This window comes from Crassostrea angulata, chromosome 4, assembly GCF_025612915.1.
Source record: "Crassostrea angulata isolate pt1a10 chromosome 4, ASM2561291v2, whole genome shotgun sequence".
NCBI classification, from domain to species: domain Eukaryota; kingdom Metazoa; phylum Mollusca; class Bivalvia; order Ostreida; family Ostreidae; genus Magallana; species Magallana angulata.
In genome coordinates this window covers 38,147,648-38,162,923 of record NC_069114.1, presented here as the reverse complement: position 1 = coordinate 38,162,923, position 15,276 = coordinate 38,147,648, and the positions used below count along the sequence as shown (strand labels likewise).

Below are 15,276 nucleotides of genomic sequence, written 5' to 3'. Positions count from 1 at the left end.
AGGCTGAATGAATACTATTGGTATTACCTTGGGTCTCTGTTAAAAAGTTGATAATTATGATTGGTATTTGTGACAGTGTATAGAGGCACAATACAATCTTGTTTATTAAGGGTAACTTATAGACATCATCTACAATAACGTGAACTTAATTTACTGGTTAAAATGGGAAAAAGTTACAATCCTATCGTTCTTTATCAGTTCATCGCAATTCTTAATCGCTTTCTCATGTTCGGAATTTTCTTAGGAAATAACAATACAATATAGGCCATTTTTACATCAATTCGGAAAAATGAAACATAACGTAAACATTCACACAAATCATCGTTTACAAGACATGATGTTTCATTGAAAAGATAAAACCTAGGGGCGAAACGCGCCAATTCGAAGTGTGTATTGATGCTGCTTCTTAATTCATAGTGTGACATCACAGTTACAGCAGGCTAACTATCAGTGACCTCGTTTTGAGATAGTGATAACGTGGAACGGCGAGATGTGAATTCCAACACGTGAAATCTTGCAGACGTCAACACCCCAACTTATCGCATCAAATACTTGATCGTCTAGGTCGAATCGTTTCGTTAAAATCTATCTGCTCATGTATCTGAGACACATCCCATTTAATTTCGAAAAAAAAAACAAAAACCCAAAAATATATTTTTTTTCTAAAAAAAAAAATACACCAAAAAACCCCCCGAATATATTCATTTTACTGTATTCTTACATTCTAAATCATTAAATAATATTAGTCACATTTAAATGTTTATCACAATTAGGTTTCTCGGTTTTTTGATAATTAAAATATTATTTATCTACAGCACATATAACCATCTTTCAAAGCACGGTATCAGCAAAAGCATTTTTTCTAACAAGTATTGGTTTCACCGTCTGCAACAGGCAACTTGGCCTTCAAACCTAGGAAATTGCTATAGTTTTGCGCGTGATTGAGGATTACCTCGATATGATCTCCACTTCAAATACTACAGTCTATAATCACTGTATCAGAAGCTTAGCGTTTAGTTTCATTTTGATCTTCAGTTCTCGAGTTACTCAATCATCAAAAAACCATCTGTTATCTGTTCGATATTTTTGTGCTTTCTGCATTAACTGTTCAAGTTTTAGATGGTTCATCGAAGTACCATGGTTTAAGACGTAATCATCTCTCCATCGTTCTTTCTCTCTCTTTTGAAGTTCTTTTTTCATACACGAACAACGTACACGAATTTCTCTCTCCTCTCTCTCTCTGTTTATTTTCTTCCATACATTAACAATGTAATCGGTATTCAATTAACTATATACTTGTATTGAAAACTCGTTTTTGACCCCATGCCTTGTCAGAAAACATTTGTTTGTAGACACCTGTCAGCAAAATAGTTATCTTCAAAAACAATTGATCCATTCAATAGAACTTGGACAAAAAGAATATTTCAAATCAATTCAATTGATACACCCAGAAATGATGCAAAACTCCATAGCATTAGGATGAAAATATTTTAATGCAAGTTAAATTTTGAAAAGTTCTGCACACCAGATTAAAATAAAGGAATTTGAAAAAAGACGTTCACGTGCATTAAAAACTAAACAATTTTTATCTTAAGGCACATAATGTCAATAAAGATCATATCTAAAAATATCAGTTTCAAACTGAAAAATAATTAAAAAGTCTTATTTTATGTAATTTAAAAAAAACCCCATCAAAATCTATTTCATGCAAAGACATGCATCAGCACTATCAGACAAAAGCAGTGAACCTTCGGTGACAATTTTAAAATCACTAGCCGCAAAACGGCAATAAGACACTGAATTCTGTACCATTTCTATCCTAATTTCCTCGCACTATCACTCAATCAGACAATTATCAATGTGGGCATTAAGATCGGCGTTAGATATATCCTTAAATTCTTCCTTGCATATAGGACAAAGCTGGGTTTTATTGCTCGTCTCTTTCTTCCTTTTAGTCACATTAGCAAACATGGTAGCTAAATTAGACTGTTTTTTCCTCTTGCTCACAGGAGAATAGTCCACATCATTTAGTGCCCGCTTCCTGGAAATCTTTGATGAATCTGAAACTGGGATTAAGGGTTTGTTTGGCTCTTTCAATTTTGAGTCCTCATTTAACACAGATTTCTCAGAATCTCCTCTGCTTGGTTCAGAAAGTCTTTCAGCACTGTCTGATGATTTTTCAGTAGCAGGTGCCCCTTCTCTGCATGTTTGGTCAGTACTACTAAGTGCTGGTTTGAAAAAGTTCCTGAGGGTAACGGGAGGTCGGAGTGCCCTGCTCCTGCTCTTGGGATTGACAGGAGTCACCTCCTCCACAATGAGCTGTCTGACCTGACCCTGGTCTGGTTGGCTCAAGGTCAATCCTGCCCCTTGGGCTCCATTCTGCTGATACATGTATAATAAAGTTTTAATTCAAACAAATTACAACACCTGTATACATGTGCTTAAAAATAACAAATGGTCATTCTTAATTAATAATGTACATTGTATGTGGTTGCATTTGAACCCCATACCAATCAATGCACATATATTTGCTGTTTGATCAACTAACAAATGAATATCTATTTACACTAGTCTAAAACCTAACTTCAAATATCAGTTTAATTTTCTTTCTCTCTAAATATTGTTTATCATATCTTATTAAAACTTCTTTGGTACTTTTCCTATCTGAAATTGGGTTTACAATGAATGCCTAATTAAATCATTGCTCAATATTTCAGAGCGAATCTTTTCATTCTCCACTTCATCACCTGCAAATATTCTACTTTAACTTGAATGTCAAAACATGCAACATTCCTGCAACCTTGAACTAAGAAATTTTCAGTACACTTAAGCATTTTTCTTTCATTAAAAAACAGTTTCTTCTTGTTATTGTACAGACGATGATAAATGAAATCAAGATTCAGAAACCCACGATTATTGTCAATCGTTCTTTAAATTACATGATCTAGATTTGCTATTGCAGACTGCTTTTTGGATAGAACCCTTTCATCCTTTTATTACTACCAAGAAATTGGCTGTCCAGCATATTCTGTATTGATCAGCAGAGAACCCTATCAAAGACCTTGCACTCTCTGGTCTACACAATCAATCTCGGCGGTAAACAAGAGTGCAGTCCTTTTTTTCTTTTGCCGTATTCTATTATACATCGGCAGAGCATCAACTTTGCTTGAGGTCTTTATCACCTTGGCGGTTTTTTCGGTGGATTTCTGGGGTATGTAAACACAGAACTGCTGAGCATTAACGTGTGGGGCTTGAGCTAATTGCCTAAAAGAACTGTGCAGACTTGTGGTGAACTCATTACTTTGCTGTTTATCATTGTAATCAATAAATCTCTCATTAAACTGTCTTCAAGAAAGTTGTTCATAAGCAATTATATGGATTTCCTATACAATCATTAAGAAGGGCTTTGGATTTTTGTCATCTGTTGAAATAATCAAGGTTGAGATGGTGGCTATTCAAAATAAGAATAATACCCAGTAAAGGTTGCATTTAGTGTGTGCACTGGCAACCAGTACAACAGGCCAGAATGCCAGGAATTCTAAACCTGGTCAAATATTGTCTCAAGTTTTCCTTCTCCATATGGGGTTTATTTGCTTTTTGTTCCAACAAATTTGAAAAAAATAACCCCCAGACCTGAACAAGCTCATATTAGGATTAAAGACTATTGAATTCAAATTATTATTGTTCTAACATATTGATTAAATTGATTTCAGAAGCAGTCAAAACAAAATGCTCAGAACAAAGTAAACTGAAAATGAAATTAACATTCTTCTGATAAGGGAATAGACTTTTTCTACTCAAATGACCTTCATGACTAGGAGAAACTCGGACACATTATTTGAAGCACTGTAAGACTTTGATATACTGTATTTGAGACAAACAAATTCTTTGAGGACAACTCATAAAGCAACATGATGAAAATGTCTCATGTATTGATCTGATGATCTGATCTTTCCTCACCCAACCCATCTACAATATGTCAAATACAATAGAGAACTTTAAAAATCTTGGGAGATGTCAAGTGTCACCATATCACATTATGTTACCACATCACATTATGTCACCTTATCACATTGTGTCACCATATCACATTATGTCACCTTATCACATTATGTCACCTTATCACATTATGTCTCAAACTTTACTCCTCATACTAATTCAATGGAGGTTCATGTATTATTTAAAGATATCTTAAAAGCATGCTAGTTGAAATAAAATCTGTTCACACTACATGGGTAAATGCAGTACATATATATATTTTGAATATGCAAAAATTCAAGAGGGGCATCACAAGGATAACTTGATATTTTGTTAAGTATTAAATTTGGGTTAAGTTTCAGAACTTTCATGTTATATATTTTTAAGCTGCATTTTAGCAGCTTATATTTTGGATCTAATTGCCAAAACAAGCACCACACAATCAAACTCCCTTTGTGTAAATACTTAGAGCCTGTAAAATAAGCAGCACAAATAAACCCTGTATATGTAATTACTTACTGCCTGTAAAATAACCACAACACAAATATACCTTGTATGTGTATATACTCACTGCCTGTAAAATGAGCTGTTCCGCGTCGCTCTTCTCCTTCATCATTCTCTCCACAAACTTGATCAGAGCCACAGGGTACCTGACCCCCACCACCCTCTCTCCATTGTTCAGTTTGACTCTCACTACTCTAATGGTAGACTCCCACTTGCTGTGTAAAATAAAAAGAGGCCCATGGGCCACATCGCTCACCTGAACAACAGTTCCTTGTAACATTCTATCTAATAGCATATGTTATTTCTAAACTTTAAACCCCTTTCTGGGGCCCCAGTATTGGTTCCGGGTTTATGGTTGGCTTTAACAACTACACTATTTGAGGATCCTTGCATTGTAATCCCACAAACTGTAGCATTGTTGTTCTCAAGAAGAAAATTTTTAAACATTTTCCATATATATTTCTATGTTAAACTTTGAACCTCACTTGGGGCCTCAGTATTGGTCTGGGGGTCTTGGGGCCCAAGTATTAGTCCGGGGGTCACAATTTTACCAATTTAGAATCTACAATAGCCAATAATGCTTGCATAGTAATCTCACAAACTGTTGCACTGTAGTTCTTGAGAAGAAGATTTTTAAACATGTTCCCTATATATTTCTATGTTAATTTTGAACCCCTTCTTGGGCCCCAATATTAGTCTGGGGGTCACGGCTTCCACAATTTAGAAACTTTACAATTTGAGAATGCTTGCATAGTAATCTCACAAATTGAAGCATTGTAGATCTCCTCCATAAGATTTTTAAACATGTTCCCTCCTATCTTTCTATGTGAAACATTGAACCCCTTTTCCTGGAGCCCCAGTATAAGATCGCTTCTATAATTTAAAGCTTTCACTATTTGAGGATCCAAGTAAAGTAATCTCACAAAGTATGACATTGTAGTTCTCGAAAAGAATTTTTTAAACATGTTTCCTATATATTTCTATGTTAAACTTTGAACCCCTCGTGATGCCCCAGTATTAGTCCGAGGGTCATGATTTTATCACTTTAGAATCTACAATTGCAAAGGATGTATGCATAGTGATATCCCAAACTGTTGCATTGTAGTTCTTGAGAAGAAGATTTTTTAACATTTTTCTTATATATGTTAACTTTGAACCCTGCCTGGGGGCCCAGTTTTTGCCCAGGGGTCACAATTTTAACAATTTAGAATCTTCACTATACATACAAGCTTTTGTATAAATATTGGAATTTCTGGTGCAATGGTTCTTGATATGAAGAATTTGGAACAATTTTCCTACACATTTCCATGTTTAAGTTGTATCCCGGACTGCCTGGGGCCCCAGTCTTGGTCCGTGGGTCACGATTTTTACAATTTAGAATCTTCACTATATATACAAGCTTTTGTGTAAATGTTGGCATTTCTGGTGCAGTGGTTTTTGAGAAGGAAATTTTTAAACATTTATCCTTAGGATTTTCATGTTAAACTTTGAACCCCGCCTGGGGCCCCCGTTTTGGTCCGGGGGTCACAATTTTTACAATTTAGAATTTTCACTATATATAAAAACTTTTGTGTGGATATTGGCTTTTCTGGTGAAGTGGTTTGTGATATGAAGATTTTTAAACATTTATCCTATGGATTTTTAAATTAAACTTTAAACCCCGCCTGGGGCTTTAGTTTTGGTCCGGGAGTCACGATTTTTATAATTTAGAATCTTCACTATATATACAAGCTTTTGTGTAAATGTTGGCATTTCTGGTGCAGTGGTTCTTGAGAAGAAGATTTTTAAACATTTTTCCAATGTATTTCAATGTTAAACTTTGAACCCCACCTGGGGCCCCAGTTTTGGTTCGGGGGTCATGCTTTTTACAATTTAGAATCTTCACTATATATACAAGCTTTTGTGTAAATGTTGGCATTTCTGGTGCAGTGGTTCTTGAGAAGAAGTTTTTTAAAGACATGCACCCTATTTTCACTGTTTTGTAATTATCTCCCCTTTAAAAAGGGTTGTACCCTTTATTTTAATATTTTAGAATCCCTTTTCATAAGGATGCTTTGTACCAAGTTTGGTTAAATTTGGCCCAAAGGTTTTTGAGAAGAAGTCAAAAATGTGAAAAGTTTACAGACGGACGGACAGACGGACGGACAATGGACAACGGGTGATCAGAAAAAGCTAACTTGAACCTTCGGTTCAGGTGAGCTAAAAACCCTAACAGTTTATGTTTAATGAATTTGGTATATAAATTTCCAATTGCTTAGTCTGGTTTTGGTATTCAATGCAACATGTGCTATATAAGAAGTTAATCAGTATAACACTCCATCATATACTCAATGTAAAGGTGATTTAGAGTACCGCATTCTTGTCATTCGATCATTGCAAAAAACCCTATTTTTCATGTTTTTCTTTTGCATAATGAAAACTTGACATGTCAAACATTATCAAATAACTTTCAAACTGAGTCTTTTGATTTTATATTTAAAAAAAAAAAAAAAAACACCAAAAAACCAGCATGCTAACCAAAACAAAATCTTACTGAAACCTCTCCTTTAGCTTGAAATTACCAAGAACCATCCTACCTGAGTCCTAACTTGTGGGCATTGCTGCTCAAGGCATTCTCCAAGGTTGACATGTGGCTTAGGATGTTGCCACATAACAAGTGGATGGTGTAGCATCTGCTACCAACTGTCAACAGAAGAAAATGTCTCTAATAACTTTTATGAAGATGTGTAAAAGAAACATGAGACTGATTATTCAAACACTCCCCTCCCCACCACATTTTTTATAGCTTAAAGAATTGTTTTAGTTGTTGTTAATATTATATTGGAGTCACATAGATTTACAATTACCGTAAACAAACTTTAATTTGCAACCAGTTTATTTCGAGATGACCTCTTCGTCACGGCCAAGCCTTACCAACATTCATGTTGTTATATTCATTATACAACAATAACTAATTCACGGCGAGATGTATCAACGAAGAAGAAGCTATCATATCATAAAAACTTGCAAAAATTAAGAAAAATTGGTTTAAACTTTACTTTCTGGTATATTTATAAAATGTGTCTAAATAAAGACAAGTGCAATGTTAATCAAAGTACTGATAGTTCTGAAAAGCTCTAACCCAGGTTCTGTATGTATATAACAGATATATGTATATAACATTTCATCTTCTGTATACGCACTATATTTCCTCATCACTGCGTGGCAGCCACTGCAATGATGTATGTAAGCCCCATACATTAAATTCACAATAGCCCGTACATTAGATTTATAATAGCCCATGCAGTTATGTGCACAAATTCCTGTTTAAATGATGTAAACTTCTGCTGATAGGGGGCGGTTATTCGATGCACCGGAAATAGAAGTCTAACGACAATAAAGCGCTGAACTATGCTTAGCGCTTTAAAAAGGAGTTTTTTAATTTTATTTTGACAGAAAAGAGATGTGAGGAGTTTGTGAAGAAGCAGTGCCACTACAATAACGCGTCCTGTATCGTGTGTAACCTATCCCAGGCCTCCCCCTCCTGTACCTCTGCAGGATGCTCCGTGTTTACATCCTCGGCCGTGCATGCACTGATTCTTGGACTTCTCATAATGCTCCTTCCACGGCGACTCTGAAAGTAATGGAAGGAAAATCAGTAACTTTGTCTTCTCTTTTAACAATGTGAGTATTTTGACATTTGGGAAAGTTTCGAACCCAGTACTATTCCCTAGGTTCTTGCAATAAAATAAGGAATTTCACTGATTGCAAAACCGCACCAACTCCAGTACTTTTTCTTTTTTATGGAGGATTGGTTTTTTTGGTGAGATTATGTGCTGAAAGAAACAGATTTTTACCCTCCTGCTGGTAGAGAGAGGGACGTCACTCATTTCTATGCAGCATCTACGGCCAGGGGGAAAAAGTATTAATTTATTTTTTCTCCCTGATTACCCGCGGGGAGGTAGAGAATCAATACCGTTCAGATAAAAACGTGATCACATGATAAAATCATGGCGGGTTTTATTCAGGTGGAAACATTGATGAGGGGGTTTACCTCTGGATAAAGCTTCCAAGGTCAATTTAACAAGAGTCGTTGCAGGGACCAGCAGAGTGACAGGAAAAAGAACGACAATGGAGTGGTGACTGACATTCAATTTCACTGTAGCAAAAGGCCTCAGATTTTTTCTTCTTCTAATATTTGAATGATATAGAGTTTATTACAGTAGTACACAATGGCCAATTTTTCAATTTTTGTCATACTGTTAGATCTATAGATTATATGTACCATATTCAGTGATATACTTGTATTATCTGTAAAAATCATACATTTTGAAAACTTGCACGTCAATATTGAGTGTATGGTAGTTTTTGCATCCAGGATATTCTATCATCTTGAATTTGAAATGTACTTTAAAATCATTTCACTTCATGCAATTCAAAATCTTTCTTAATGGTCATTTTTTGGCAGCAAGCAATCTAATCAGTCACTATTGCAAACTTTCAATTATTTAAGACACTAAAGGAAGTTCATTTTATAATGTCACTGAATAAAAAGGCAATTGATTGGGTTTTACTGGCAGACCAATGTCAAACTCGGTGGGTAAGAAAGAAATACAATCAGATTTTAATATTTATAAATATTCATTTTTCCCCATTTTATTACTATATGCAAAGGACTTTACGTTATATCATCTGATGTATCTGAAGGCATGCTCAGTGCACACAAGGAGTACAAAACCATGGCAACACAGCATTTTACCCCCACAAAATCCATATTGCCAAATCACTGTACATATTGAAAAAAAAAAGTTCCGTGTCATTAGTTCTGCATCGTTTAGGTTTGTGCTTGCAATTTTCACCATTATTCTCCCGACATATGTCATTTTTCTGTCAAATTAAGTTTACATTCCGACAACTTGCATCGATAGAAAATGCATTAATTACCTCAATCGATAGTAATCTAGGGGTTAATCAATTTCCTCATGCTTAGTACATCATTTTATGGCCATCTCTTTTCTTTCAAGTAGCTCCATCATACTTTGGATTCCATTGTAATTAATAGGTCTGGTAAACAAATGAATCTCCCTACAGTTCTGCCATTAACATTGTATATAATCGACCAATTTAGATGACTGCACAAACCTGGGCCCCAATATAAGAGTATCTTAGGACACAGTCCTACTTACTGACATAGCATAGATCTTGTATTGAAAGACTATGGTTAAAAAAATTTCTTGATCATTAGCCTACTATTGACTAGTACAGTTTTATATAGCCTGGTTTATAGCATGTTTGATCACGCCAACTTTGCCAATAACCTAAATAAGCATTGCAATATGGATATTCCATTAATCCTGGCAATCTGTGCTCATATGCATAACTTGGAAACTTTATTAAGATTTTATATTTCTATGAAATCCAATATCATTGGTTCTTGGCCAGTGGCCACATGCTTTCACAAGTCTACAGATTAAACAGTCTATCTTCCAAGATTTGATCATGATAGACAATTGACGGAGCAATTCTTTGTTGCTTACAAAATCACAATGACATGCAAACAGTTGTGTCTCACATAAAAATTTAGAATAAAAAAAAATCACTCGAATGAATTGCAACCAAGAAAATTTCACTTGAAACTAATGTGAAGTAAATTTTATGTTAAAGTGCATTTGAGATGATTTGGTAATATCTAGTGCAAAAAATATCAAATGAAATTCATGTGAGAAAATTTCATGTGAAAGATCTTCTCATGCAAGGTCCAACTGGCTATGAAAGTTGATAAAACAATCACTGACTGAATGTTATCAAAAGCTGTGAAGAAATAATATATCTTGACAATACCACCTTGGTTTTCACATACTGTATACAGGGTAATTTTCGACTTTCTCTACTTGCAAACAGTTTTGCCCCTTCTTGAATTAACCCATACACAGTTGTGTTTATACAGAGATAATATGAGACATTGGAATTAAACCAGTCTTAAATTCACCTGCTGACAAGGGCGAAAGGGGTAAAAATAAAATGGGGGTGAATATTTCCCTGTTTACAGTAGATACATAACAAAATGTACCAGATCATGGAATACCTGTATGTGGAATATTTTTCTTTGTTTATGTGACGGTGTGAAGCTAATGCAAATGTTACATTCTAGGTCTCACAATGTCAACTTTTCAAACAGGGATATATGCATTAGTGCATTTGATTGTATATATACATCTCTGCTGATAACATTGTGCAATATATTGGATACTTGTGTACACGTAATAATTTGTATAATCACTTCCTTTTAGATTATAATAATTTACTAATTGTCAATTACTGTAGATTCCTTATTTTACGCGAGTACTTAATTCCGCGATTCAATGATTTACCATCAAATGGTGAGAACATAAAATCGCGAATGCCAAAATTTTATCACAGTTTCATGTAGTTTACATGTGTCCTAAAATTAAAAGCGAGATTTTAGAATTCACGAGACGGGCTTCTAGCGATTTTACGCGGATATTAATTCCTCACGTTTAATTAGGAATTTACAGTATACCACATTGAGTTATATATATGTATATGTATTGTAATTATACACTAACACTTACAATTGTGATACTTGTGTACATGTTTATATAGAACTCTTTGTAGAATAACATGATTTTTTTGGTCTAATTTCAAATACCTTTTTTTTTTTTTTTTTAATTTTACAACTCTCCTCCTATTTAAAATCATCTGTAAATGACTGTTTATAGTTGTCTGGTGTCATTATAATGGATTTTTATATATTTGTCTTTGTAACTTTGTACATGCACATACCTTGACCTATATCCATTTCATTTTGAATGGAAAAAATCATCTTTTTAGACTGAAGAAATCACTAATCACACGATATATGTATCTTTTTCGTGTTCCAATTTTTGCAACTGTATGCTCTGCACCATTGCAAATTTCCATTAACTGCTTTCTCTTAGTAAATTTGTAATAAAATTTCTTTAAAACTTTGTTGAAGAAATACTATTTCATTACAAAGCATCATGGCAATTAACCTACATTCAAATGCATTCAGCAAAAAGGAAGAAACCTTGTTCAAACTTATGTGAATGACTTACATTATCTACAAGAAAACAAATATTGCATTTTAAAAGGTAAGCAATGCACCTTAATAAAATTATGGCATTTTGCCAAAAGTCTATTCATGGGCAATGCATGATTAATCCAATCATCCTTGACCTTTGTCAATGTTAAAGCAGTCAAAATTCTTCAATTAACTTCCTGACAAAGTATTCCATGTACCAGGTATTTCAATACTCTCTCAATCTAGGCACCTTAATTAGGTACTTCTCAAAACATTGATGATCTAAGAGACCAGTGGAAATTGCTTATGACTACTTAAACGAATACCAGGTAAACAAAAGTACCAAATATCAGGATTCCATCGAAAACAGCATAGCAATTTGAGCTATTGTTCCCCTGCATATAGATGAAACAATTTTAGAAAAACATTCCCTATAGATCAAATCATTTCTAAAGAGTTGCATAGTACGTGTAAAATTATGAACATGTAGGTACATAATACTAGTGTATATTCCTTATTATACACCAAGAATATATATTCCAATTAAATATACTCACGATTTCATAAACAACGGCAAGATTATAAAATTAAGTACTTGTGTAAAATAAGGAATCTACAATATATATTATTAAAAACAAGAGATATTTGTAAAACACTTATGTCCCCCTCCCTTGGACACATCTGCGAAGAAAATGAACGGAAACTACAAATAATTGAAATTTTTCTAAGTTCAAGGCACATAACTCTGTCAAAAAATGCTTGATGGTACCCAAGTTAAACTTGACCTAGATATTATTATGATAAGCCTGTATACCAATTTTCATTTCAATATGTACATCCTCTGCGAAGAAAATGAACGGAAACTGCAAAAAATTGGAATTTTCTATGTCCAAGAGGCACAATCTGACGAAAATTGCTTGATGGTAACCAAAGTTAAACTTGACCTAGATATTATTATGATAAACCTGTATACCAAATTTCATTTCAATATGTGCATCCTCTGTGAAGAAAATGAACGGAAACTGCAAATAAATCGACTTTTTCTACATCCAAGGGGCACAACTCTGTCGAAAACTGCTCGATCGTACCCAAAATCAAACGTGACATAGATAAAATGATAAACCCATATATCAAATTTCATTTCAATATGTGCATCCTTTGCAAAGAAAATGAACGGAAACTGTTGGTGGATCGACCGACAGATCGACAGCAGCAAAGCAATATGCCCTCCCTTCTTCGAAAGGGGGCATAATTATTTTAATACAGTCCTCCTTGCTCATCATAACAATGTACTGAGTTTCTCTGCTAGATACCAAGGAATAGAGGATACAAGTGACTCGGGTACCTAAAAATAACTCCAATGCTTTGAATATCCTCACACACACAGCAAATTATCTAACTTCCCCAGGGCCACCTAAAATCCAATTCAAAATCGGCAAGCATAGCAAAGTTTTAAAAACCTCTATAAGGGAATGGCAAAGGATTGTAAGGGTAACGCAATATGCTCCACTCACTGCACTGGCATTAATTGAAAGTGTTAGATTCCTAATTACAAGTTTGTATCATATGTTACTTGTTATTGACTAATGTTGGATTTTATTTTCAATTTTTTCAATTAACGAGACAGTATCAACCCACTCAAAATGTAGAAAGCTTGGAAGTGTTCCCAACAGAATTGAAATATTGTCAATATAAGGGTTGTGCATTCGCCAAATCTTGTCGACAAATTAAAGAAACAAGGCATGATGACAGATTTATTTGGCCCTTATTAAATGTTGAAGAGGGAGGTGGGCCTTACATTAAATTAACATTTAATTCATATAAAATAAGTTTCTAAGGAGTATCAATTGATGTGTTACAAGGAAAATGTTCTTTGGAATGGGAGAAACAAAATTCATTTTAGCCCTTGCCACAAATTCAAGAAAATTCTTTCTTATCTATTAAAAATTGGTATTGTAAATTGTAAAATCGGTAAACTTTTCACAATCTTCAATGTCTGGTCTGTGCACAGCTCATTATCCTACTTTTCACCATGGTCAGATGACTTATAAGCCCAGCTCTCTGAGATCCTAATACTGTATAGGTATAATATTTGTACAGTATTTGTCTGAACATTTAGCACATTTCTTAATGCATCTATTTACCTACAAACTTGACATTTGATGATGCACTTGACTTAGCAGAAGCTGCATTCCACCAAAATTGTTAAAATGTAATACGTTTACAGAGATTCTACAGAACCCTTTGACCCACCTGGTCAGACATTGGATTCTTGGAATCCTTTGACTCACCTGGTCAGACCTTGGATCCTAGGAATCCTTTGACTCACCTGGTCAGACCTTGGATTCTACAGAACCCTTTGACACACCTGGTCAGACCTTGGATCCTAGGAATCCTTTGACTCACCTAGTCAGACCTTGGATTCTAGGAATTCTTTGACCCACCTGGTCAGACCTTGGATCCTAGGAATCCTTTGACTCACCTGGTCAGACCTTGGATTCTACAGAACCCTTTGACCCACCTGGTCAGACCTTGAATTCTACAGAACCCTTTGACCCACCTGCTTTGTCTGCACTGACTGGGCTGTATCTGTGCATCAGATCGGTCTTCTCCTCATCAAACTGGGAGAGGCCTGTGTTGGGTCTGTAAGTAATGTTCATAACGATAGAGAATACAACCAAGCATTTTGCGGGTACATATAGGCAATGCATGTTTCCTACCAGTAACCCAAACTTATATGAAAAATGTCATTTAATCGGCCCAAAACTTTTTGGGTAAATTCCAATTGTAACCAACCAAATCATATATGTGCACTGTTAACAAATTACAATGCTCTACTTGCCTGGCAATGGTGAAGAGATGAGATGAGCCTTCTTTCTGAGTGGCTAGGAGGTACATCTTCTTTCCGTACATGTCTCGTTTGGAGACGTAGAACCCGTCGTATTTACCCTTGAAGTTGTCTGCCCTTGTGGTGGCCATTTCCCAACTCATCCCTCTGTCCACCATCAGCTCAACAGATCTTAAATTATCAGAAAGATTTCTCTTGGATAGCTTACAATGGAGTGGATTTAGAATGATAAACACATGATTTAGAATTGAATTCTTTGTTGATGATTACTTCACATGAACTCTCAACCCCCATTACATGGACCATATACAGGATTATACTATTGTGTATATTTCCTTATACCAGTGTACTGTAGATATCATTTTGATGCTGGCATTTATTTCATATATGAACTCTTATCCTTCTTCTAAAAGAAGTTCTAAAGAACAGAAGATTTGATATAATACAGTTGTGTATATTCCCTTAAGATGGTATTGGACACTTCCATGTTGTGACAAACAAAGCAATAGAATCAGGTGTAATTTTAAATATTGTCACCTAACCGCATACAAAGTTGGGTTGGAGGTATCTCTACAAATCTGTAAGTCATGAGTTTGAATCCCTGGTGCTATTAAAATATCTACCTTTTCAAATATTTTTAAAAACATATTTTTTGGTTACTGTGGAATCATTAGAATTTGTGGTGGATGAATTTTTGTGGTATTCGTGGGTAACCATTCCCCACGAATCCTCAACAAAAACAAATTGTGAAAGAGTTGTTACGATGCATCCACAAAATTACATCCCCACTAATATGCAGAAAATTTGCCCCCATGAATTTAAATGATTCCACAGTGAATATTGTGATACATGTATTTGAAAGCCAGTAAAAGTATTTCAATTATAATGTACTTCAATCCACATT

The 15,276-nt window shown here is 34.8% G+C and overlaps 1 protein-coding gene across 2 annotated transcripts in view; it reads right to left on the bottom strand.

Moving 5' to 3' along the window:
* Nucleotides 1-1,473: 1,473 nt before the first annotated feature.
* The window catches only part of LOC128179507 (uncharacterized), a 40,332-nt gene continuing 26,529 nt past the window's right edge, over nucleotides 1,474-15,276 (bottom strand). Inside the window, exons 26-31 of one of the 2 annotated variants that reach the window (XM_052846933.1) lie at nucleotides 14,367-14,543; nucleotides 14,085-14,167; nucleotides 8,012-8,095; nucleotides 7,059-7,164; nucleotides 4,550-4,697; nucleotides 1,474-2,382 (exon numbers count right to left, since the gene is read on the bottom strand). In XM_052846933.1, the coding sequence (XP_052702893.1) occupies nucleotides 1,837-2,382; nucleotides 4,550-4,697; nucleotides 7,059-7,164; nucleotides 8,012-8,095; nucleotides 14,085-14,167; nucleotides 14,367-14,543 (1,144 nt within the window). In that variant the 3' untranslated portion in view covers nucleotides 1,474-1,836. The remainder of the gene's footprint in view (nucleotides 2,383-4,549; nucleotides 4,698-7,058; nucleotides 7,165-8,011; nucleotides 8,096-14,084; nucleotides 14,168-14,366; nucleotides 14,544-15,276) is intronic. The other variant, XM_052846934.1, reaches the window with a different exon arrangement.